At 38.9% G+C, this 27,532-nt stretch overlaps 1 protein-coding gene across 1 annotated transcript; it reads left to right on the top strand.

Moving 5' to 3' along the window:
• The first annotated feature begins 271 nt into the window (after window positions 1-271).
• On the top strand, window positions 272-4,094 carry LOC147638342 (patellin-6-like). The gene is made up of 4 exons (XM_086798271.1): window positions 272-2,468; window positions 2,669-2,793; window positions 2,964-3,108; window positions 3,302-4,094. The coding sequence occupies exons 1-4, from the start codon at window positions 1,134-1,136 to the stop codon at window positions 3,563-3,565; spliced, it is 1,869 nt and encodes a 622-aa protein (XP_086654397.1). The 5' UTR covers window positions 272-1,133; the 3' UTR covers window positions 3,566-4,094.
• The last annotated feature ends 23,438 nt before the right edge of the window (window positions 4,095-27,532 follow it).

The following is a 27,532-nucleotide window of genomic DNA, read 5'->3' as shown; positions in this document are numbered from 1 at the left end:
CATTACATTAGTAATTAATTATCCGTGTTCTCCTTGTGCTGGTGGGTAGTGCAGTGGGGCAATCACGTGAGCTGGAAAAACCAAAAGACAACAAAAAATAATAATAATCAAATGCTTATTATTCGCCCAATGCTCATCTCTAAGGCGAGGTTAATGATTTGATGCCTGTAATTATTAATTTCTATGTGCGAGCCCCAAAAATGAGAGGAATTTTGGGGGGCCCTCGGTAAAAATCATACCAACGTTGGTTTCGCCATTCTCTTTGAAGTTTGCCCTTTTATCGACCTGTCAGGCCACTCACACTTGTGTATTTGGAAAATTGGAGAAGTGGGGGCAGTGGGCTCCTTTGGTTTGTTGTCCCAATTCGTGCTTTTTATTTGGCTGCCGTCTGTCTTCTACCTAGCTTCTCTATCAGAGTAGATGGATTTCTCGCCATAGCCGGCGTGGTGGGAGCTAATCACAATGGGGAGCATGGTGGCTTATCAATTAGAGAGAGAGAGAGAGAGGGGGAGAGTGTGTGTGAAGAGGAGTAGTAGGTACCTAGTAGTTAACGTTGCCAATGCCCCTTCTCCTCTTTTTCTGTAGCTCCATTTTAGAGAATTTTGGACTCTCTTAAGTACCTTTTGCTCCCCCCACTCTCTGGCCGCTTGTACCCACGTTCACCTGCTCCCTCCTCGCTCGGCCCACCTCGCATACACACCCCCGTTCACAGCACACAGCACACAGCACAACAGCTCACACCCCCTTCTACCCCTCCCCTTGCACTTGGAGAGCAGTGAGTAACTGGCATCTAGTCCCTTGCGACAATCCCGCCGATCCCCCCGCCTTCCTACCTTTAGCACACAGCAAAGAATTAATAGAAACTCTATTGAATTGAATAGTTATCATCCTTGCCCATCTTCCCTTCCTGACAGCTCTCTGTCTTGATAAATTGCCTCTTATTGGGTAGATCTGTAGTCATTTCTTTGGGCCTTGAGTGCAGTGGGCTGGTTAACTCGTACACGGAAGGAGCCCTTTTTGAAAGCACGATCAGCATAAAAGAGAGAGAGAGAACATCCTTTGATTGGAAGCTAGCAGAAATCAGCACCTTCTCTTTTCTCTCGTTTTTTGCTTTCTCTGACCAGCTTGTCCTCATGGGTGAAGAAACTGAGAAGGTTGTTTCCCCTGTGCTTGCTGCTGAAGAAGCCCCCCCTGCAGCCGTTCCCAAGGAGGAGGTCGCGGTTACTACAGAAGCCGCATGTGAAGTTGAAGGCGAGAAGGCTCCTCCTGAGAAGACTATAGAGGAGGCTGCTGCGGCAGCAGAGGAGCAAGAGGAGAAGCTTGCAGAGGCAGTGGAGTGTGCTGAGGAGAAACCAGAGGAGAAGACTGTGGTGGAGGACAGAGAGATTAGCGCCCCCCCTCCTGTAGCTGAAGAGCCAGCAGTGCCCTTCGTTGAAGAGAGCTACCATGCGAAGGACCTCAAGGATTCTGAGAAGAAGGCTCTGCAGGAGCTGAAGGCGAAGATTGAAGAGGCGATCAAGAGTAACGCGTTCTTGGCTCCTCCGAAGCCGCCAGAGGCGGCTTCAAGGGAGGTAGAGGTGGAGAAGAAAGAGGTAGAGGAAGAGAAAAAAGAGGCTGGAGAAGGAGGAGATGTTGGTGCAGCTACAGAGGAGAACCCTCCTGTACAAGAAGCAGAGGAGGCTTCAACTGTTTGTGCTGAAGAGGCTGTTGTGGTTGCTGAAGAAGCTTCTGCTGTTCCTGATGCACCAGCAGTGACTGCGGTAGCAGCTGTAGTTGAGAAAGAGGCAGATGAGGAGGTTGTGAAGGAGGTACCCATCCCTGTCTCTGAAGAGCCTTCCGTGAAGGAAGTAGAAGCCACAACGGAAGAAGTTGTGAAAGAAGAGGAAACATCAGCTGGAGAGTCTGTTGAAGTGTCGACCAGAGACATCCCAGTTGAAGAAGATGACTCCCCTTCTCTTGAAGACCTATCACTGTGGGGGATTCCCCTGCTGCACTCCAAGGGCGATGAGAGAACAGATGTTATACTGCTCAAGTTTCTGCGTGCAAGGGACTTCAAGGTGAACGATGCCATGAGCATGCTGAAGGAAACTGTAGTGTGGAGAAAAGAGTTCGAAGCAGACAATCTGTTGGAAGAAGAAATTGCTACGGAGTTCGATTCTGTGGCCTACATGCATGGGGTCGACAAGGAAGGCCACCCTGTGTGCTACAATCATTATGGTGTCTTCCAGGACAAGGAGCTGTACCAGAAGACCTTTGGAGACGAAGCCCAGTTTAAGAAATTCCTGCGTTGGAGAATCCAGGTGCTTGAGAAGGGCATGCAGAAGCTTGACTTCAGCCCCAGCGGTGTCCACTCCATGGTGCAGATCATTGATCTCAAAGAGTCCCCTGGCTTTGTCAAGCGCAGAAACATCACCAAGAAGGCACTCACCCTATTGCAAGACAACTATCCGGAGCTCGTGGCTAAGCAAGTAAGCGTTAATTTCGCTATCTGATCTTTCATCTCTTTTACTTAGGCTTAATCTTGCTCTCTAATACGTCTTTACTCGCCTAGTTTGATTAAATTCTCTTGTCTTTTGGATGTCTGCTTCATACTTTATCTCTTGTAGTTGATGGATCCCTAATCCAACAGAAATCACTATTACTTTCTTATTGATTTCTGCTTGTTTAGATCTTTATCAACGTGCCTTGGTATTTTGGAGCTCTTTACTCCCTGCATGGCAAGATTGCAACCCCCAGGTCCAAAAGCAAGGTTGTAGTTGCCAGACCAGACAAGGTCACCGAAACTCTCTTCAAGTAAGAGAGAATAATCTAACTAATTTTTTAATTATAATCATTGTGCTTGTATTCTAGTTATTAGCTTCTTCGTTGGCCAATCCTCTAGGACCAAGGATTATGTTGTGCTTTGGTTTACGGTTATGATTTAGCTGAATTGTATGAGTCAATCTGAGCACTTCTACTTGCAGGTATATCTCCCCAGAGAATGTTCCTGTCCGTTATGGTGGCTTGAGCAGGCCCAATGACACGGAGTTTGAAGGTGTAGATGCTCCAGTGAAGGAACTGACATTGAAAGCGGGTGAGAAGCAAACGATCGAGCTATCTGTGGAAGAGGTACAAAACTCTGGATTTATGTTAGTGTTGAGCCTTCAACTGTTATTGACATGCAGCTTCTTGTATTGATGGGTGGTTTAGGGTTTATTATTGGTTTGATTAGTGTTTGTTATTGGTCTGATTAGTAGTGTTAAAACGATTGTGCAGCAATGGAGCGTTGATCTGTGTTGAAAATGTTTTGTTGTGATTGCAGTCTGGAAGCACAGTGGTGTGGGATGTGGCTGTGGTGGGGTGGGAGGTGGTGTATGGAGAGGAGTTTGTGCCGAGTGGAGAAGGAGGTTACACGGTGATAATTCAAAAGTCCAAGAAGGTGACAGCTGCGGAGGAGCCCATGAGGAATTCATTTAAGGCAACAGAGCCAGGCAAGGTGGTTCTCACCATAGAAAACACCAGCAGAAGGAAGAGGCTTGTAGTCTACAGGCACATCTTCAAGAAGGATATCCCAATAGAGTGCTGAGTTGGACATCATCAAGCCATGCCCCTCTCCTTTTTTTTGCACATTTCTTTCTCTCTCTCTCCCCCCTCCTCCCTTGAATAAAAAAATTACCTCTCCTTTGGGATTTTAGTAGATGGCTCTGCTTTCCTTACCTCTCCTCTCCACAGGCTTGTACATCTCCCACACACCCCTCCTCCATGCTGACCATCACTACACACCCCCTCCCCTCCCCTCCACTCCAAGGAGGCTGTTGTGATGGCACTTTACACATGCCATATGGGTTTGGTCTTCCTCTTATTATATTTATTCCCTTTGACATTCGCATGGTGTACCTTACCTCTAGAGTTTTTTTTTTCCGCCGTATCCATAGCACTCTTATTAGTTTATTTGTTTATTAATATCATCATTATTATTTTGGAGGGGGGTGGTGTCATCATATTTCAATTTTTTTTTTTTTGGTGTTGTTATCAGCTGGTTTTGTAAACGATCCTATTATTCTTTGTGTTGTGGGTTGCGGATATAATATAATATATGAATTCAGCAATTTTATGCCAGATTATTTGCGTTGAAAAAATGTTTAAAAAAAAAAAAGGATGGGTCTGGCTTTATCCCAAAAAACGATGCACGCGTGATGGAAAAGGGATGTGATGCGAATTGTGTTGAAAACAAAGGGGGGTGGGTGGTAGGGCACAGGATGGATGAATCATGATACCTAAAGATGGACGCAAGTGCATGTGCGATGGTACACAGCTGTGAGAGAAAACGGCGTGGGGTGGCGGGGCAGGGGTTTGAACTTTTAAACTTTTGAAAACCGCTTCGAGCGGCGAGGGGATACGAAATTGGTTGGAATCGTGATCGTTTAACCATCGCGGTCGAATCGACGGTCCGGCTCCCCTCCAACTCTAACCGCGGGTTCTCCCGCCTTGGGTTCCTCGGCGGTAACTTTTTAAGTATCTGCACTTTTGCACCCCACCATCATATTAAATAATGTTCGTGGTGCTTATTATTACTTGCTTTGCTTTTTGCTTTTCCTCTCTCAAGCTATAAATTTAAGGTTCTTTTCTTGCCTATGGTACTTCGTGTGGGTAATTCATTTACGTGGCTAATTTGAACTTATGTGGCCTTAGTCAGATTATAAGACACGCCTCATGGTAAGTTTGAAGTGATGTGGGCAGTGTGGTTAGTGTGTGCTTCTCTTCTATTGAAAAGAGATCTTTAGCTCAAACCTTGATGGGTGCCATCATCTTTTTGGTGGCATCCAAAAGTGATGATCCATTGAAGATCGTTAATGAAATAGTTCTGAATAATCCATGTCCTCAATCCAATAATATGGAATAAAAGCACATTGATTGTGGGGGATGTGTTGGTGAAGCCCTTATTATTATTAATGTCGGTTTGAAAGTACATGAGCCCTCTTTTGCAACCATCGGGCTTCTTACGGTTGGTCGTTACTTTCATTTGCATCATTGATTTCAAAGAGTGATTTTAAGTTATCGGATTGCATGCACGCTTTTTTAGTCAATATGGTTTTCTATGACATGTACAGTGTGTAGGATCTTAAAAGTTGCTATGCGTTTGCGCATGTGAAGGGCCATGCCAGTAACATCTATTAGAGATTGGTCGTGACGTTACCACCACAAGGATAGGGTAAATTGTAAGTTTTGCTTAACTCCTTAGCTCGCAAGTTCAGTTCCACTCCATTTGTGCCATTATGCTCAATGAGGATGAATGTTGCAAAACTCAGCTTGCTCCCATAGAACACTAAAAAACTCCTTTCGATATCTACCTATATAACTTCTCTTTCTCCATGATTCAATCCACCTTAAGAAAAATATGACACAATGGCCCATCCCCACCATGCTGATAACATTAAGTTATCTATGGTCATAGAGAAGCCTCATCAATTTTTTCCATCCCAAGAGATTTGTTGCCAAACGAGAATATAATTGAACCTTAGAAAATAAATTCATCCTCCTCAACACCACGCTTGTCTCCATCCATGCTACTCAAGCAAGGTAGCGATGCTCAAAAAGTCACAGCAAAGTTGTTCCCATACACAAAAAATCCTTTTATGCATCTATTTAGGCATAAGTTCAATTTTAAGGAAAATAACACTTTCGAATTAAAAATAAAGCTTTTATGCATATTACTATGCATAAATTTTATTTTAATGAGAATAACACTTTCAAAATAAAAATAAATCTTTTATGCATCTAACTATGAATAAATTTAATTTCAATGAAAGTAATACTTTCGAAATAAAAATAAATCTTTTATACATCTTTCTATGCATAAAATCAATATTGATAAGAATAACTCTTTTGAATTAAAAATAAAAATTTTTATGCATCTTTCTATGCATAAAATCGAAATTGATGAAAATAACTCTTTTGAATTAAAAATAAAATTCTTTATGCATCTTTCTATGCATAAAATCAAAATTGATAAGAATAACTCTTTTGGAATAAAAATAAAATTCTTTATGCATCTATTTATGCATAAAATTAAAATTGATAAAAATAACTCTTTTGAATTAAAAATAAAATTCTTTATGCATCTATTTATGCATAAAATCAAAATTGATGAGAATAACACTTTTGGATTAAAATAAATTTTCATGCATCTTTCCATGCATAAATCTAATTTAGTAGAAATTACACTTTTAGAATAAAAGAATTTCTCTTATGCATCTAATTTATGCATGAAATCCATAACATAAATCAAAAAATAAATCAAGTTACTAGTATAAAAAGAAATTAGGATGTTAGGGTACATTCATTGCCAACATTAACCGAGTAGACATTCTCAACTGGTTAAGCCCCAGGGAGCTGCCACCACTACTTCATGCAAGTTAGTCCTAGGAACATACCAAGTAAGATCCATCCCCTTTAGTTATATGTGGGGGTAGGATCTTATAGAATGTGGCTTCCAAGTTACTCCTGATGACCTTAAGAAGGAAATCATCTTGGGTGGCTTATGGATAAATAGTTCTCATTACTCTATGACTAACATGTAATTTGTCACCATAGAACACCCAATGGGGACATTCATACAAGAAGAGGAGCCATTGGATAAAAATGGGACTTTCGCAACCTAAAATCATGGAGCTTGAATCTCTTTCATGTGGACTTGACCATGATCTAAATCTTCCTAAAATAAAGTTTGGGATTGAAGTGTTCACGTTAATCAAAATGATATAAGCTCAAATCTACCCATTGCATGAGCCAAATTTCATGAACCTTTGATCTATGGTGGGAATTGTTAGGTCAACCTGCCCTACAAGCTCATCTTGAGTAGATTCACTTCACAATGGACATGAACATGCCATGTTTGGGGTCCATGTTGGGTACTTTAAATAAACAATCTATAAGCTCATGTTTCGACCTACACTACAAGCTTATCCTGAGTAGATTCACTTCACAACAGACATGAACATGCCATGTTTAGGGTACTTTAATTAAATAATCTATATGCAAAGTGATCCCCTAAAATGTAAATTCTTTGTGCTTGAGTATGAAGCAGATTTAGTTCTGGGATATGAATAGATGATTACCACCCAAGCTATAAGTACGCTTCACTAGCAATACAGTATAGTAGTCATCTATGTTGTTGACTTGATTATCACACAAGACCAGTGATGTTGACATTCATAAGGTGAAGATGCTCCTTATTAAGAGGAAGTTTGAAATGAAGGATTTGAGTGAGCTATGATACTTCATGAGTATAGAGGCGATTAGATCTTGTGTTGGGATTTGCATTTTTCATAGGCAATAAACTTTGGACATGCTATCCAAGGATGGGATGATAGGTTGTAAGCCAATCTCAGCTTCATTGGAGTAGAACACAAAATTGGTTATAAATACATGTGATCTTTTAGAGGGAGGACCCTAATATGTATAGGCACATTATAGGGAGTTTGATTTATATAACCATCACCAAGCTAGATTTGAGCTATGTTGTTATTGGTGAGTTAGTTTATGCAGGCCCTGAGGAAGCCACACATGGATGCGGCTAGGAAGATACTCAGGTATATAAGGTCCACAGTACACTTTGAACTTTTCTATGAGTCTCGAGTACAAGTACATGTACATGGATATATAGATACAGATTAGGCTGGTAGTGTCTTAGACATGAGATCTACTAGCGGCCTTATGTTTTCTTTTAGGAGTTTTTTGTTAGTTGTACTTTAGCATGAAGAAGCAACCACACTGATGGTTACTTTGTCGAGTATAGTGGGCTAAGGATAGGGGTGCTACTATGGCAGAATTATGAGGTAACTTCATTGTAGAAGCTATTAGAAGATATGGGTGAGTCCATGGATAGGGTTGTTGTCATTTATTATGACAATATGAGCAACATTCAGTTGACAAATAACCCACTGTATCATGCTAGGACAAAGCTTATTGAGGTGCATTATCACTTTGTGAGGGATAAGGTTCTAGTAGGTGATGTGGATTTTGTTGTATGTCAACACAGGATCACACAACTCTGACATCACACAAGTGATGTGGGTTTACTTGTATGTCAACACAGAGGATCACACAACTATGACATCTTCACAAAGGCATTGGATACAGAGAAGCTCTACAGGTCATGAGTTTACATAGAGTGCAGGGTAGCATTATCACTTTGTGAGGGATAAGGTTCTAGAGTAGGTGATGTAAATTTTGTTGTATGTCAACACAAAAGGATCACACAACTTTGGCATCACACAAGTGATGTGGGTTTGCTTGTATGTCAACACAGAGGATCACATAGCTATGACATCTTCACAAAGGCATTGGATACAGAGAAGCTCTACAGGTCATGAGTTTACATAGAGTGCAGGGTATGGAGGTGAGGTCAAGGGGGAGTGTTGATATATCAAGCTTAACTAGTGCAGGTATGGGTGACACACTAGGATGATACCTCTGCACTTACACCACTAGCATGGTCGATGAGATTATTAGTGCCGCCATTGGTTTATAGGTTATGTGACAACCATTTTAGTTTACTAGAGTTTTTTCATAGTTATAGCACAGCTCACTATGGACCAACCTTTATATGTTATAGTTGGAGAGTACTTTCCCATATAGTATGCACTCTTATCTTTATGTTATTGTTGTTGTAAATAAGAGAAGGGAATAGAAGGTCCATCTCTCTTATGTGCTTGTCTACACTTGTGTGTGTATGTGTTTGCTTGTCTACACTTGTGTGTGTATGTGTTTGCTTACAAGGAGCTCAAGGTACCCTCTCTCTCCCATTCTTCTCAAGACAAAGAGACATTTTTTCCTCTTTGGTGATGGGACTTCCTTTCCTTGCCCAGTCTAGACCACACATAATAAGTAACATCCCCCTCATACACTTACAATAATCCATAAATCCCCCCTCCTGTCCCAACCCCAACATTCTGATAGGAAGATTTTATAAGTAGGTCTCACATAAAGCCTATGGTGTCATTGAAAGAATAAAATGGAGAGAGAGAGAGAGAGAGAGAGAGAGAGAGAGAGAGAGAGAGAGAGAGCTGAATGGAGGAAGGAGAGTGTAGAGCACTTATGTTCAAGTTAAGAGCTGACCTTAGCCTTGCCAAAGCATATATTGTCCTTAGAGCCACAAATACAACTTCCCACGTCCTCACTCTATTGTGACATCGGAATGTCTTTGCTATAAAGGGGTGAAGGGAGAGCTCTCTATGCCATGTGGGTGTGCTAGCTTGTCTGTCGTCGCATCCTCACTCCGTTGTCACATCGAAATGCTCCTTGCCAAGGGAGAGCTCTGTATGCCTTGATGGAGGCAACAAGGGATCCGTCTTCATGACGGTTCTATCTCAAAAAAGGTGAGGGAAGAAGAAGAATCTAATGCAAAAGAAAGACCAAAATTAAACCTATCTAGCATGCATCCGTCAAGCAAGCAAGATTCAAAAGCATACAAGCAAGAAAGAAGAGGGAAGAGAGAGTTCTCATAAGTAAACTATTGCAAGGGAACTATTGTGTATTTCTTATTATAAAAAATGACTTATATGCAAATGACTAGTTTTCATACTCAGTTGGGGCCAAACTTAAATGTGGTCCGGCCTCTATTACTAGTCTTAAGCAACTATGTACACTAAGTCTATAGAGTTTTCTTATTTGACATTAAGCGCATAATGGTAAGGCCGCTTTATATGTTCTAATATCATCTTACAACAAATAAGTGTTCTTTTGTATGGGTGAGATGACAAAGCACCTTAAGGTAGCTCAAGAGGGTGAAACCATGTTAACCAACACAGTGGTTTAGCATACCTCCCTTCCTAATGACTGTTGGAAAATATGTAGGTGATATGCATGGGCAATGGACGAAAGGTGTGCCTGTGTGGGTGCACTTCTCCAAGACCACAAGGACTTCTCTAACACAACTGCTTTCTTTGACTCCTTTTGCTACTTCTTTTGACATTTACATGATATCCCTTTTCATGGGGAGTCAAGATTAGCAGCTTGTTAGAGGCATGGCAATAGATTTGTGCATGGTGGTGCAACAGGCAAGGGAGTTGGGTGGCCTCTGTGGCTCGATGGACTTGGCGTTACGTTATTGAGTGTGTGGGCTAGAGGTAGGGTGGCCATGTTAAAGATAGGGCATGGAAGGGTCCTGCTAGTTGTAGGAAGATCCAGCCAAATGGGGATCAAACAATGGGCAAGGTTTGCACCTGCCATGGTCCCCCCCATCTCAAAATGTACTTGGATGGCTCGATAATGAGGCACAAGTTTGTGACAAAACAATGTCTATGTGTCTATTACATGCAGAGCCCGTAGATATTGTAGGTGATATACATGGGCATTGGGCAAAAGGTGGGTCTGTGTAGAAGCTTTGTTTGGTGAAAAACTCCAATACACTACTTTCTTCAACAATTTTTATTCTGCTTTCTTCAACTCTTACACATGGTTTGAGATAGGAAATTAATAGTTGATGTGTAATCAAGCTAGATGATAAGGTAGGTGGTTTGAGATAGGAAATTAATAGTTGATGTGTAATGAGGTTGGATGATGATGCGGGTGGGAATGAGATAGGTTATCCACATGTGAATAGAAGAATTTAGGACACCTCGGTAAACCACAAACTCAGACATGGCTGAAATGATCAGGAGGCTTTTTGGGCCTCTTCTTGAAGTGTTGGTGGCTATTCGATCTGCTTGCCTAAAGGATGGCAATGCTGGTGGGCAAAAGGGAACCATCACATAACATCCACGGCGCAAGGGTGAAATTTGGATTGCCTTGCTATAAAAGTGTTATTCCTACTAAAGTTGTCTTTATGCCTAATTAGATGCGTAAAGAATCTTTATATCAAAAAATTAGAATTCTCCTACATTCTATAAATAGATGTGATAAGATGTGATAGGAATCAGATAGATGTAAATGGATGTATGGATGTGAATGTGAATGTGGATGAATGGATGTGGGTATGGATGTGGGTATGGATGTGGATGTATGGATGTAGATGTGGAATGTGGATATGGATGTATGGATGTGGATGTGGATGTGGATGTGGATGTATGAATGTAGATGTGAATGTGGATGTATGAATGTGAATGTGAATATGGATGTATGAATGTGGAATGTGGAAATGGATGTATGGATGTGAATGTGGATGTGGATGTGGATGTATGAATGTAGATGTGGATGTGGATGTATGAATGTGAATGTGGATATGGATGTATGAATGTGGAATGTGGAAATGGATGTATGGATGTGAATGTGGAATGTGGATATGGATGTATGGATGTGAATGTGAATGTGAATGTGGATGTATGTGGGTATGGATGTGGATGTATAGATGTAGCTATGGAATGTGGATGTGAATGTATGAATGTGGATGTGGAAATGGATGTATGCATGTGGATGTGGATGTGAAAATGGATGTATGGATGTGGATGTGGATATGGATGTATGAATGTGGATGTGGATGTATGGATGTGGATATGGATGTGTATGTATGAATGCGGATGTGGAATTGGATGTATGATGTGGATGTACGAATGTGGATGTGTATGTAGAATAATGAATGCGAATGTGTATATGAAATGCAGTTTTGATAGATTCTATACCACATGCCAAATGCATGTGAGGCAATGGGATGCATGATTGACAAGTGATCGATAACTATTGTGACAAATCATTTGCAATTATTGAAATTACTTGACTGCAGAAGCAAAATCGATTGTAACTTTGATGATTGACTGTGTTGTTGGAGATTACCGCTTGTAAATGACTACATTGTTGGAATTGTTGTTGAGGCCGATCATAGGAGGTTGAATCACCTCCTTCATAGTTGGAAACAATGAACCACCAAAAAGAGTAGAAAGCTTCAATGGAAGCTTGAAAAACACAAAAACTTGAAACTTGCTCTAGTTGATAGTTAGTTGAGATAAACCACAACACCCAAGAGGAGCTTCTCTACAACCACCTGATGGGAACTAAAAAGAACAAGCTATGAAAATCTTACAAGCTCGAACACAATAAGGTTTGAAACATGAAAAAAGAAGAAGCTATAGTTAGCTTGGCTTTGATAGAGCCAAGATTTCCATAGCTCACAAAATAGATCTGAACTTACACACAATGCTCAAAGACAAGAACACAGAGGTGTAGAGTGTGAGAGATGTTGGCCAGCTCAAAGGAGAGTGATGAAGCTCTCTAGAAGTATAAATGAGAAAGTAAAAAATGAGAAAGTAACTCTAAACTGAGGATGAGGTTGCTTATATGCTAGCTAACCCTAAGGTGTGAGATCCCTCTGCCCCGTCCGCGCATGACTCTCGGTATAATTGACAAAGCGGAAGCAGCCCCCTCATGTGCAGGGCAGGGTTTCTCACTCGGGACCTCACCCACGAATGTCCGGGCATGAGACTAGGCTGGTGGTCACTTCGAAAACCGAAACCGAGAAAATCTCCCATGCCCGAAAAGCGGGGACGATTCCACCTTTTTGAATTTTCTTAACGAATTTTTCTAGCGAGATCAAATCTAAACTATCCTTCACCTAAATAGACTAGATAGAAGGAAACTATCACTGATATAATTTGATCATTTGAATAATTTCAACGCTTTTTTCCTAATCAAGATCAGGCACAGCCGTTGATCCACTCAATTGAGAAATTTATCAGGGAATTAATTAGCTACTCGAATCCTAGCGTAATTCTAAGATTTTTCAGTTTGATTATTAAAACTCCACTGATTCCAACCTAACCCCATCCGGCCCATGGGTTATTAGCCACCACCCTACCACTGGAATCGATAGAACTAAACAAGTACTCACCCACCTATAATTGAAATGCCTTTCTTAACTTTAGCTTTAGAAAACAGATACGCACACACTCCTCTTTAAAACATTAATAAAAAAATAATCCATTGACAAAACAGATATGATCACAGATTTCATAACTCAAAATTTCCATTCAATCCCTTGTTTCACGAAAACAGTACCACTCTGGACTCTCCGTTGGAGGGGACCAGCTCGGCAATGAGATCCAGTAAACAGATTACAATAATCACTTCGTCAACATACATATATATATCTTCCTCGACATACGAATGGGTGTCCTAAGCACCGCGAGCCCGTGCATTGCCTGGTCAGGTGTCCTGGCACTTCACTCAAGGACTGCTTCGTTGATCGTACCGGAAGCACACCATTTTTCACCATACCCAGGCTGGTCAAAACCTGGGCAGGCTTTTGCCGCGTGAGCTGTCCCTCGAACACTCCCCACCAGGTGTTGCAACTGAACTTCCCTTAGATAAACATATATGCCAAATGCTCCCTCCAGCATTCTGGCGTAAGACAGTCCTTTAAGAGAACAGGGTTTTTATGCAAGTTTTCAGTTTTGATTTTGTTTGAAAACCATGAATAATCTTAGATCCATATCTCAATACTTCTAGATCCAGGTCTGAATTCCATACAGAATTCCTCGAATTTTGTTAACTTGATCCTCAGATCAAAATCAAAAGTCTTAATTTAGTTTCAGATTCGGTGGGGGATTTTGAGTACATTTTTCTTGAACTGGGCACATCGTCTCATTGATTGAAATTGACGAAGGAATTAGGTCCTGGTCAATAGTCTGAATCAGAGTTTGGGTCTGGAAAGGTTCTTCCTAAACTATCTTTCTCGAAAGGTACTATTTCAATTTCTCTTTTTCTAAATTTCATTCGATAAATATTTGCTTACAGATTTCTAAAACATGAATTTCTTATGAGGAATAAAATAATCATTTATCTCGATCTCCTGACTTCGATAGTTTAATTGAATTTTCTCATTACCATCTTAGTGAATATGAAACGGTAGCATTTCTTCTCACAGATTATCTAGATATTCATTTTTTAAATTTTTGTAGAAATTAAATAGAGGATTAAGGAGGTCCCTTATTTAATTATAAAGATTCTATATGCATCTAATTATGCATAAAATCCAATTCTGATGAAAGTCACACTTTTATCATCCTAAAAATCCTTTATGTTGAAAATCACTCTTTTTATGAAAGACTTTTTTTTATGCATATGTTTATGCATATAAATCATTTATGAAAATCACTCTTTTAATATAAAAGAATTTCTTTTATGCATATGTTTATGCATAGAAATCATTTATGATGAAAATCACACTTTTAATAATAAAAAAATATCTTTTATGCATAAAAATCATTTATGATAAAAATCATTTATGATAAAAATCACACTTTTAATATAAAAAAAATATCTTTATGCATAAAATCATTTATGATAAAAGTAACACTTTTATAATAAAAATATTCTTTTATGCATACTTTATGCATAGAAATCAATAATGATAAAAGTAACACTTTTATAATAAAAAAAATATTCTTTTATGCATACTTTTATGCATAGAAATCAATAATGATAAAAGTAACACTTTTATAATAAAAAAATATTCTTTTATGCATACTTTTATGCATAGAAATCAATAATGATAAAAGTAACACTTTTATAATAAAAAAATATTCTTTTATGCATAAAAATCAATATGATGAAAGTAACTCTTTTGTAATAAAAAAATATACTTTTATGCATTATTTTATGTATAAAAATCCATAATGAAGAAAGTAACACTTTCATAAAAAAATTATCAATAAGTATCTTTCATAGAATTTAATTCTATTGAAAATCATTCTTTTATAAAAATTAATCAATATGCATCTTTCTATGCATGAATGAACATGACACTTTTAGAATACTCTAACAATGGGGATTACTCCTTTTGATTAATAAAAGATGAAATTTGTTTCACAAATTTTTAGAAAATTTTGCCATAACTTCCTTTGTATGGCTGACCATTTTTCAATTTTTAATCCTCTAAAAATAATTAGAAGTTCACCAAGAGTATTTAAATCATTCTAATGTTAACCTTTTCTAGAGAAACTTGATTTTATCCAATAATCAATCATCTAGGATAAAGAATGGTTGGATTTACTAAAGAAGAGAGAGGAATGTCTTTTTTCAATGAGGCATAACATCATTTCATTTTAGAGAAGACAAAAATCATAAAAAACCATAAAAGAAATAGAAAAGAGAAGAATCTCCAACTTACATGGATAATTTGAGAGCTTTCCTTTGGCTTGATGGTTTGAGGCTTCTACTCTTGTTTGAAACAAGAGTGGCCACACCAGTCTTTTAGAAGAGGGAAGGTCAAAAACTAATGAATTATGAGTAAAATTCACAGTTTTTGGCACTTGGGAGAGGCAGGGTAACAGTGCAAAACACTATTGAGTTTCAACAAAGGGGAAGGCTTCTATTTATAGGAAAAGGTGAGCTTCTAACCAAGCCAACTGATTCTAGAATTTTCTAGATCAGTTTGGTCAATTTTTGACCATTTTTGGGTCAGTTTAGTCCACTTTTTGGATCTAGTTGAAATAGAAGAGAGGAGAGAGAAAAATATCTCATTATTTGGGAGTTTAAAACTCATTCAAGCATGTGAAATAGGCACCTCCTTCATGAGGGGAATTCCCCCATACTAAGGTGTCAAAAATGCATCATTACTTCTAAATATCTCTCTTTTTTAACTATTGACCTTGTCCTTAGTCAACTCTTCATCTTATGTGAGTATTTACTCATTTTTGGGGGATTTTCCTTTTATTCTTCTATTTATCTCCTTCCTACATTTGGATGAATCTTATTGGTCCATAGGAACTTTAATTTAATTTTTTTTTAAATCTGGACCCCTAGGATAATGCCTCTTGAATAGATTATACTTAATTTCTAATGCACTTTCTGAAAATCTTTTTAAACTTCTGTTTCAGGGGAACTTATCTTAATAAGATGAGATATTTTTCTATCTAAAAATATTTAAAAACTGAATTATCACTCTCTAGAAGATTTTCTCTCTCTAGGCCAAAACTGGTAGAAACAAGATCTTTTATATTTCTGAAGAGGGATTTGATTACAGGGGAAGATGCTGGACATCTTGAGAGGCTGGGGAGGAATCTTACATTCTCTCCCACTTGAAAAACGCGGGATGCCCTCATCTCGCAAACTGGGGGTAAACCCGCAAACAACAGATCGGTTTCATTCTCCCAGGTGGCATCTTCAAAAGGATAGAACTTCCATTATACCAATAATTCTCTAAGAATTCTGTTCTTGAGAATCTTTTCTCAAACATCAAGAATTGCTTCAGGTTGGAGTTCCATCTGCCCTTGGGTTGAAGAGGTTAGGATTTCATCATCAAGCACATGATTTGGGCTTGGCACATATTTCTTTAGAAGACTTACATGAAATACATTACGAACTTTGAGATGAGGAGGCAGAAGAAGCTCGTAGGCTAAGTCACCTACTTTCTTTGTAATCAGATATGGCCCACAATATCTGGGGGATAACTTCTTGTTCTTCCCAAGAGATAAAGAACTTCTTTTGGGCCGTACTCGAATGAAGACCATATTTGCTTCTTTGAATTCTCTGTCTGTCCTCTTCTTATCTGCATATTGCTTCTATCTATCCTGGACAGCTTTTATATCTTTACGAATTGCTTGCATCTGCTGCTCCATGTCGTCAAGCATCTGTCTGGACATCTCAACCCTAATCAATGGGTCAGACCAAGTTAATGGAGTTAAGCAATCTTGTCCATACAAAGCTTTGAAAGGGCTCATCCCAATACTTATGTGATAAGAAGCATTGTAGGCGAACTCAACTAGGTGCAGATAGCCTAGCCACTTCTTGGGTTCTCTGCCACACGCAGCATGACCGAAGTATATCTTCAATTACTTGGTTTACCCTTTCAGTTTGACCATCGGTCTCAGGGTGATAAGCTGTGCTGAGATCCAAGAAAGTTCCCACTGCTTCAAAAAATGCAATCCAGAACCTTGAAGTAAATTTGGGATCTCGATCACTTACTATTCTACTGGGTAGGCCATGCAATCTGAAGATTTCTTTGAGGAACACTCTGGCCACATCCACTTGCAGTGTAGGTTTCTTTTACTGGGATCAGATGGGCAACTTTGGTTAGTCTGTCAACTACCACAAAAATGGAGTTGTAACCTGATTGCACTGAAGGTAATCCAGTAATAAAGTCCATACCGATACATTCCCACTTCATCTGGGGGATGTCCACCAATGGATGTAACTTCCCAGGCATTTTTACTCTTTCAACTTTGACTCTCTGGCATGTCAGACATTGACGTACATGATTCAGTACATCCTTTTTCAGACCAGGCCAAAAGAAGTTTTTCTTTACAGACATGTAGGTTTTGATGAAACCTGGATGTCCTGCTATAAGGCTGTCATGGGTTTTATTCAGAATTTGGTCCTTGGTTCACCCATCATTGGGAATGCATAGCCTGCGATTATAATACATAATGCCATCATCGAGGCTGTACCCTTGAACTCTGTTCAACTCCTGAGGAGTTTTGCTTTCCTGCATAAGTAGGGTAGCAATAGGGCCAAAGAATCTGTCCTGCATGATCTTCTCTCTTGCTTCAATAATCAAAGGATTTGATATTTCAGTAATTGCAAGCAAGGAGGATTTTCTGCTGAGGGCATCTGCTCCCACATTTTCTTTGCCTGGGCAGTACTTGATTTCAAAATCAAATTCTTGCAGGGTCTCCATCCACCTTCGTTGGCGCATGTTGAGATCCTTCTGAGTGAAGATCCACTTTAAGATTTGGTGATATGTCATCAAAGTGAATCTTTGACCCAGTACGTAATGTCTCCACAACTTCAGGGCATATACTACTGAAAGTAGTTCCAAGTCATGGACAGCATAATTCCTCTCATGTGTTCTGAGTTTTCGGGATTCATAAGCCACTTCCTGCATGAGTGCACCTCCCAGGGTAAAACCACTTGCATCAGTTACTACCTCAAAGGGTAGAGAGAAATCTGGTAGCTTCAGAACGGGACTAGTTACCAAGGCGGTCTTCAGCTTATCAAAAGCACTGTGGCACCTGGTAGGCCACTAAAACAGGATATTCTTCTTGAGAAGATTAGTCAGGGGGGAAGCTATAAGAGCATACTTTGGTATAAAAATTCTATACCAACCAGTCAATCCCAAGAATCCTCTGACTTCTTTCACTGTCTTTGGTTCAGGCCAATCTATGACTGCTTGGACTTTCACGGAATCTGGAGAAATTCTATCTTTTGATACCAGAAAGCCCAAGTATTCAACATGGTCGGCAGAGAAAGTATATTTACTCTTTGTTGCAAAGAGTTGGAGCTTCCTTAGAATCTCAAGAACTTTTCTGACATGAGCTTCATGGTCAGCTACATTCTTTGAGTAAATCAGAATATCATCAAAGAAAACAAGAACAAAATCATCTAAGTATTCTCTGAGAATGTCCTGCATTAAGCGATTGAATGTAGCTGAGGCATTTGTCAATCCAAACGGCATGACAGTGAATTCATAATGCCCATACCGAGTATTGATGGCTGTCTTCAAGATATCTTGCTCATTAATCCTGATCTGGTAATACCTGGATTTGAGATCTATCTTTGTGAAGATCTGGGCTCCATTTAGCCTGTCCAAAAGCTCATCAATTCTTGGGATAGGATACTTATTCTTAACTGTCAGCTGATTTAGACCTCTGTAGTCCACACAGAGTCTAAGCGTTCCATCTTTCTTTTTCTGAAAGAGAACTGGCGCACCCCAAGGTGAAACACTGGGTCTTACAAACCCTTGTTCTAACAGTTGTCTAAGCGCTTCAGGAACTGGCATTTTGTATGTGCGCAGGGCTATTGGGCTGAGCTCCGGGGGTCAATTCAATCACACGATCTACTTCCCGAATTGGAGGCATTTCAGTTAGTTCTGCTGGGAATAGATCATCAAATTCACTTAACCATTCTGGTTCTTTAGCCTTAAGCTTTGAGTCTACTGGGTTCATTTTGATAACATAAATTTGCTGCTTCTTCCTAAGTCCTTTCAGCAACCTGGAAGCTTTTACTAACTGAAGGTCTGGGGATCCGAAAACTCCAGTTCCTTGAACTTTGTTCCCATGAAGGTCATGGAAGGAAATGGTTCCATTGTGACAGTGTATGTCAGCTTGATTTTTGTGGAGCCAATCCATTCCAAGGATCCCGTCAAAAACTCCCAGAGGTAAGACTTTGAATTGACAGTCGGTTACATTACCATCTAGATTGAACTGGATAAGATCTGTCTCATGGTGAGTGAAAAGAGTCTTCCCACTGGCCAATTCAACTTGCATAGGTTTCCCTGATTTCTGTTCTAAGACTAGCTTACGCAAGCATCTAGGGGAAATGAATGAATGAGGACTGCCTGAATCAATCAAAAGCTTAAAAGGCTTACCCTGATATTCTGCTGGAGTATGGATGACTGAGAACTGACGGTTAGGTCCTTAGTTTTCAATTGCAGCAAAGATCTGCCCTCTTTCCTCTTCTACTTCATCTGAAATTGTGACTGCTCTGGTTGCTGCAGTCTGAGGTGGAACTCTTTCTCTTTGGTTGCCCCAGTTCTGGGAGGGAGTTCTGAGGTTACTCTGGACAAAGGCAGATGGCTGAGCTGGATTTCTTCTGTGGTTTCCCTAGCTTGGGCGAGACGGTTGATTAGACTGGTATGAAGGGGTTGGTCTCTGAACTCGGGGTCCTTGACTTCCCTGCCCCCTTGACATGGCGGGAGTCGGGCAGTCTTTCAGTTGGTGACCGAAACCTTGGCATCCAAAACATCGGTTTTCACTTCTGAGCTCATCCCTCTGATTTCTTGAAAGAGGTGGGGCTCCTGAGAAAGTATTCTGGGGGAAGGGTCTTCCTTCACTTCGGAATCTTCGTGCATCCTGATTTTGATTCAGGCCTTGCTGCCTCTTCGGGGGTGGAAAGTTTGAAGTACTTCCCTGGGCTTGGAATCTTTTAAAGTTAGAGGGTGCAGGCTTTGGCGGGACCTTTACTACAAAGGCTTTGGCAAAATCCTTTGCCATTCTTACTGCTTCAGCCACCATGGACACTAGCTTGGCATTTTTGACTAGTGTGTCCAAGGGTTCGTTCATTCCCCGAATGGTGGTGAATATTTGAGTAGAAGAGCAAAGGCTTGGTGATATTCCTCGATGGTTTTGCTCTCCTGCTTTAGCTCTAAGAATTCGTTCATTTTGATTTCCAAAAATCTAAGAGGACAAAATCTCTTTCTTAGATAGGCTTTTAAGTTGTTCCAGGACTGAGTATTTCTATCCAGACGGTTGGTGTCACAGTGGTTCCTCCATGCTACCCTGGCTGTTTCCACTATTTTTAGCTGGGCAAGAGCCATTTTGCTCCGCTCATTGTAGCCTGTGACATCAAAATATTCTTCCATGGCTTCCACCCATTTCTCCACAGCCTCGCACAGGTTCTCCCCTTCTCCTTTGAAGGGTCCTGGCTGAGTCCTATGAAGAGCCTTGCGAACATCAGGGTCAAGCTCGTCATCTTCAGAGAGAGGGTTTGGCTGACGGGGCCATGGTTTCCTCGTCTTATGATTCTGTCAAAAATTATCTATTATTAAATTTTTATTTTGATATCATCCACGAGATCCTAAGACTTAAGAGGTTCGAAAAGCAATTTCTTAAACAAGACAATGATCTTTTTGGAGATCTATGACATATGTCCGATAACAGATTTTTCTTTATCAGATCGTCCCTAAACAATCACTTATACAACAGGAAGTTTTTCTTCAGAAAATATTTTTATATTTATATCAAAGTTACAATATGTACATAGAGCAGCTCGGCTCCAGAATCACTGTCTCAGACGTAATCGTATAAAGAAGTGAAACTGTGAAGAAGACATACCATGGTACACACAATTCATTACACAAAGAGGTGCTGTAATTCTATTTCTCGGGATAAAGTGGCTAAGAAGTCTAAAAAATCGACGTGAAGTTCTGAAGTTCTTGGGTGAATGATCAAAGAGTTGAACATGCTGAACACGCCCTAGTCTTGTCAGAATCATGGCCAGGGAAATATTTTGCCTGAGCCTCTGACGCTGGACTGGTACTGATATTAATAGACCATCCTCCATTGAATCACATATACCGACGTTGCTCGAGAGGATCAGGAAAGTAAAGAGTCTCAAAATGGCAAGCGAGTCTCACTCTGCTCATTCGGGTCGTAGCAGAGTTGATGAGGTGATCAAATGCAAAAGCTATCATATCTTGACTCTGAGAGAGTCTGGGAATTCCAGATAGGTTCGGGGTGTCCATCTATAAATTTCCAATTCAATTTATAAGTTTTCAATTTTTGAAGTTCATTCTCATAATATTAACAAGTGAAAAACATTTCTTTCCCAGATTTCTATTAAAAATTTAGGCAATTTCAGCTCTGATACCAACTGTGAGATCCCTCTGCCCCTTCGCGCAACGGACTCTCGGTAACTGATAGAGCGGAAGCAGCCCCCTCATGCGCGGGGCAGTGTTTCTCACTCGGGGCCTCGCCCACGAATGTACGGGCAGACTAGGCTCGTGGTCACTCCAAAAACCGAAACCAGGAAAATTTTCCATGCCCGGAAAGCGAGGACGATTCCACCTTTTTGAATTTTCTTAACGAATTTTTCTAGCGAGATCAAATCTAAACTATCCTTCACCTGAACAGACCAGATAGAAAGAAACTATCACTGATATAATTTGATCATCTGAGTAATTTCAACGCTTTTTTCCTAATCAAGATCAGGCACAGCCGTTGATCCACTCAATTGAGAAATTTATCAGGGAATTAATTAGCTACTCGAATCCTAGTGTAATCCTAAGATTTTTCAGTTTGATTATTAAAACTCCACTGATTCTAGCCTAGTGACATCCGGCCCATGGGTTAGCCACCACCCTACCACTGGAATCGGTAGAACCAAACAAGTACTCACCCACCCATAATTGAAATGCCTTTCTTAACTTTAGCTTTAGAAAACAAATACGCACACACTCCTCTTTAAAACTTTAATAAAAAAATAATCCATTGACAAAACAGATATGTTCACAGATTTCATAACTCAAAATTTCCATTCAATCCCTTGTTTCACAAAAACAGTACCACTCTGGACTCTCCGTTGTTGGGACCAGCTGGTCAGCAACGAGATCCAGTATAACAGATTACAATAATCACTTCGTCAACATACATATATATATCTTCCTCAACATATGAATGGGTGTCCTAAGCACTGCGAGCCCGTGCATCGCCTGGTCAAAACCCTCTAGGATCCTCCTTAGGTGTCCTCGCACTTCACTCAGGGACCGCTTTGTCGGCCCTCACCCATCGTACCGGAAGCACACCATTTTTCACCATACCCAGGCTGGTCAAGACCTGGGTAGGTTTTTGCCGCGTGACCTGTCCCTCAAACACTCCCCGCTAGTAGCTGTTGTAACCGAACTTCCCTTAGATAAACATATATGCCAAATGCTCCCTCCAGCATTCTGGCGTAAGACAGTCCTTTAAGAAAACAGGGTCTCTATGTAAGTTTTTAGTTTTGATTTTGTTTGAAGACCATGAATAATCTTAAATCCATATCTCAATACTTCTAGATCCAGGTCTGAATTCCAAACACAATTCCTCGAATTCTGTTAACTTGATCCTCAGATCAAAATCAAAAGTCTTAATTTAGTTTCAGATTCGGTGGGGGATTTTGAGTACATTTTTCCTAAACTGGGCACATCGTCATTGATTGAAATTGATAAGGGAATTAGGTCTTGGTCAATAGTCTGAATCAGAGTTTGGGTCTGGAAAGGTTCTTCCTAAACTATCTTTCTCGAAAGGTACTATTTCAATTTCTCTTTTTTTTTAAATTTCGTTCGACGAATATTTGCTTACAGATTTCTAAAACATGAATTTCTTATGAGGAATAAAATAATCATTTATCTCGATCTCCGACTTCGATAGTTTAATTGAATTTTCTCATTACCATCTTAGTGAATATAAAACTCTAGCATTTCTTCTCACAGATTATCTACTTATTCATTTTTTAAATTTTTACAGAAATTAAATAGAGGATTAAGGAGATCCCTTATTTAATTATAAAGATTCTATATTCATCTAATTATGCATAAAATCCAATTTTGATGAAAGTCACACTTTTATCGTCATAAAAATCCTTTATGTTAAAAATCACTCTTTTTATTATGAAAGACTTTCTTTTATGCATATGTTTATGCATATAAATCATTTATGATGAAAATCACTCTTTTAATATAAAAGAATTTCTTTATGCATATGTTTATGCATAAAAATCATTTATGATGAAAATCACACTTTTAATTAAAAAATATCTTTTATGCATATGTTTATGCATAAAAATCATTTATGATAAAAATCACACTTTTAATATAAAAAAATATCTTTTATGCATAAAATCATTTATGATAAAAGTAACACTTTTATAATAAAAATATTCTTTTATGCATAGAAATCAATAATGATAAAAGTATCACTTTTATAATTAAAAAATATTCTTTTATGCATACTTTTATGCATAGAAATCAATAATGATAAAAGTAACACTTTTATAATAAAAAAATATTCTTTTATGCATACTTTTATGCATAGAAGTCAATAATGATAAAAGTAACACTTTTATAATAAAAAATATTCTTTTATGCATAGAAATCAATAATGATAAAAGTAACACTTTTATAATAAAAAAAATATTCTTTTATGCATACTTTTATGCATAGAAATCAATAATGATAAAAGTAACACTTTTATAATAAAAAAATATTCTTTTATGCATACTTTTATGCATAGAAATCAATAATGATAAAAGTAACACTTTTATAATAAAAAAATATTCTTTTATGCATAAAAATCAATATGATGAAAGTAACTCTTTTGTAATAAAAAAATATACTTTTATGCATTATTTTATGTATAAAAATCCATAATGAAGAAAGTAACACTTTCATAAAAAAATTATCAATAAGTATCTTTCATAGAATTTAATTCTATTGAAAATCATTCTTTTATAAAAATTAATCAATATGCATCTTTCTATGCATGAATGAACATGACACTTTTAGAATACTCTAACAATGGGGATTACTCCTTTTGATTAATAAAAGATGAAATTTATTTCACAAATTTTTAGAAAATTTTGCCATAACTTCCTTTGTATGGCTGACCATTTTTCAATTTTTAATCCTCTAAAAATAATTAGAAGTTCACCAAGAGTATTTAAATCATTCTAATGTAAACCTTTTCTAGAGAAACTTGATTTTATCCAATAATCAATCATCTAGGATAAAGAATGGTTGGATTTACTAAAGAAGAGAGAGGAATGTCTTTTTTCAATGAGGCATAACATCATTTCATTTTAGAGAAGACAAAAATCATAAAAAACCATAAAAGAAATAGAAAAGAGAAGAATCTCCAACTTACATGGATAATTTGAGAGCTTTCCTTTGGCTTGATGGTTTGAGGCTTCTACTCTTGTTTGAAACAAGAGTGGCCACACCAATCTTTTAGAAGAGGGAAGGTCAAAAACTAATGAATTATGAGTAAAATTCACAGTTTTTGGCACTTGGGAGAGGCAGGGTAACAGTGCAAAACACTATTGAGTTTCAACAAAGGGGAAGGCTTCTATTTATAGGAAAAGGTGAGCTTCTAACCAAGCCAACTGATTCTAGAATTTTCTAGATCAGTTTGGTCAATTTTTGACCATTTTTGGGTCAGTTTAGTCCACTTTTTGGATCTAGTTGAAATAGAAGAGAGGAGAGAGAGAAAAATATCTCATTATTTGGGAGTTTAAAACTCATTCAAGCATGTGAAATAGGCACCTCCTTCATGAGGGGAATTCCCCCATACTAAGGTGTCAAAAATGCATCATTACTTCTAAATATCTCTCTTTTTTAACTATTGACCTTGTCCTTAGTCAACTCTTCATCTTATGTGAGTATTTACTCATTTTTGGGGGATTTTCCTTTTACTCTTCTATTTATCTCCTTCCTACATTTGGATGAATCTTATTGGTCCATAGGAACTTTAATTTAATTTTTTTTTTAAATCTGGACCCCTAGGATAATGCCTCTTGAACAGATTATACTTAATTTCTAATGCACTTTCTGAAAATCTTTTTAAACTTCTGTTTCAGGGGAACTTATCTTAATAAGATGAGATATTTTTCTATCTAAAAATATTTAAAAACTGAATTATCACTCTCTAGAAGATTTTCTCTCTCTAGGCCAAAACTGGTAGAAACAAGATCTTTTATATTTCTGAAGAGGGATTTGATTACAGGGGAAGATGCTGGACATCTTGAGAGGCTGGGGAGGAATCTTACATTCTCTCCCACTTGAAAAACGCGGGATGCCCTCATCTCGCAAACTGGGGGTAAACCCGCAAACAACAGATCGGTTTCATTCTCCCAGGTGGCATCTTCAAAAGGATAGAACTTCCATTATACCAATAATTCTCTAAGAATTCTGTTCTTGAGAATCTTTTCTCAAACATCAAGAATTGCTTCAGGTTGGAGTTCCATCTGCCCTTGGGTTGAAGAGGTTAGGATTTCATCATCAAGCACATGATTTGGGCTTGGCACATATTTCTTTAGAAGACTTACATGAAATACATTACGAACTTTGAGATGAGGAGGCAGAAGAAGCTCGTAGGCTAAGTCACCTACTTTCTTTGTAATCAGATATGGCCCACAATATCTGGGGGATAACTTCTTGTTCTTCCCAAGAGATAAAGAACTTCTTTTGGGCCGTACTCGAATGAAGACCATATTTGCTTCTTTGAATTCTCTGTCTGTCCTCTTCTTATCTGCATATTGCTTCTATCTATCCTGGACAGCTTTTATATCTTTACGAATTGCTTGCATCTGCTGCTCCATGTCGTCAAGCATCTGTCTGGACATCTCAACCCTAATCAATGGGTCAGACCAAGTTAATGGAGTTAAGCAATCTTGTCCATACAAAGCTTTGAAAGGGCTCATCCCAATACTTATGTGATAAGAAGCATTGTAGGCGAACTCAACTAGGTGCAGATAGCCTAGCCACTTCTTGGGTTCTCTGCCACACGCAGCATGACCGAAGTATATCTTCAATTACTTGGTTTACCCTTTCAGTTTGACCATCGGTCTCAGGGTGATAAGCTGTGCTGAGATCCAAGAAAGTTCCCACTGCTTCAAAAAATGCAATCCAGAACCTTGAAGTAAATTTGGGATCTCGATCACTTACTATTCTACTGGGTAGGCCATGCAATCTGAAGATTTCTTTGAGGAACACTCTGGCCACATCCACTTGCAGTGTAGGTTTCTTTTACTGGGATCAGATGGGCAACTTTGGTTAGTCTGTCAACTACCACAAAAATGGAGTTGTAACCTGATTGCACTGAAGGTAATCCAGTAATAAAGTCCATACCGATACATTCCCACTTCATCTGGGGGATGTCCACCAATGGATGTAACTTCCCAGGCATTTTTACTCTTTCAACTTTGACTCTCTGGCATGTCAGACATTGACGTACATGATTCAGTACATCCTTTTTCAGACCAGGCCAAAAGAAGTTTTTTTTACCCATGTAGGTTTTGATGAAACCTGGATGTCCTGCTATAAGGCTGTCATGGGCTTTATTCAGAATTTGGTCCTTGGTTCACCCATCATTGGGAATGCATAGCCTGCGATTATAATACATAATGCCATCATCGAGGCTGTACCCTTGAACTCTGTTCAACTCCTGAGGAGTTTTGCTTTCCTGCATAAGTAGGGTAGCAATAGGGCCAAAGAATCTGTCCTGCATGATCTTCTCTCTTGCTTCAATAATCAAAGGATTTGATATTTCAGTAATTGCAAGCAAGGAGGCTTTTCTGCTGAGGGCATCTGCTCCCACATTTTCTTTGCCTGGGCAGTACTTGATTTCAAAATCAAATTCTTGCAGGGTCTCCATCCACCTTCGTTGGCGCATGTTGAGATCCTTCTGAGTGAAGATCCACTTTAAGATTTGGTGATATGTCATCAAAGTGAATCTTTGACCCAGTACGTAATGTCTCCACAACTTCAGGGCATATACTACTGAAAGTAGTTCCAAGTCATGGACAGCATAATTCCTCTCATGTGTTCTGAGTTTTCGGGATTCATAAGCCACTTCCTGCATGAGTGCACCTCCCAGGGTAAAACCACTTGCATCAGTTACTACCTCAAAGGGTAGAGAGAAATCTGGTAGCTTCAGAACGGGACTAGTTACCAAGGCGGTCTTCAGCTTATCAAAAGCACTGTGGCACCTGGTAGGCCACTAAAACAGGATATTCTTCTTGAGAAGATTAGTCAGGGGGGAAGCTATAAGAGCATACTTTGGTATAAAAATTCTATACCAACCAGTCAATCCCAAGAATCCTCTGACTTCTTTCACTGTCTTTGGTTCAGGCCAATCTATGACTGCTTGGACTTTCGCGGAATCTGGAGAAATTCTATCTTTTGATACCAGAAAGCCCAAGTATTCAACATGGTCGGCAGAGAAAGTATATTTACTCTTTGTTGCAAAGAGTTGGAGCTTCCTTAGAATCTCAAGAACTTTTCTGACATGAGCTTCATGGTCAGCGACATTCTTTGAGTAAATCAGAATATCATCAAAGAAAACAAGAACAAAATCATCTAAGTATTCTC

Source organism: Cibotium barometz, chromosome 5 (assembly GCF_041138505.1).
Source record: "Cibotium barometz isolate CiBa-2024 chromosome 5, ASM4113850v1, whole genome shotgun sequence".
NCBI lineage: Eukaryota > Viridiplantae > Streptophyta > Polypodiopsida > Cyatheales > Cibotiaceae > Cibotium > Cibotium barometz.
The sequence above is the reverse complement of the archived record's forward strand: the minus strand, read 5'-3'. Positions and strand labels throughout refer to the sequence as shown.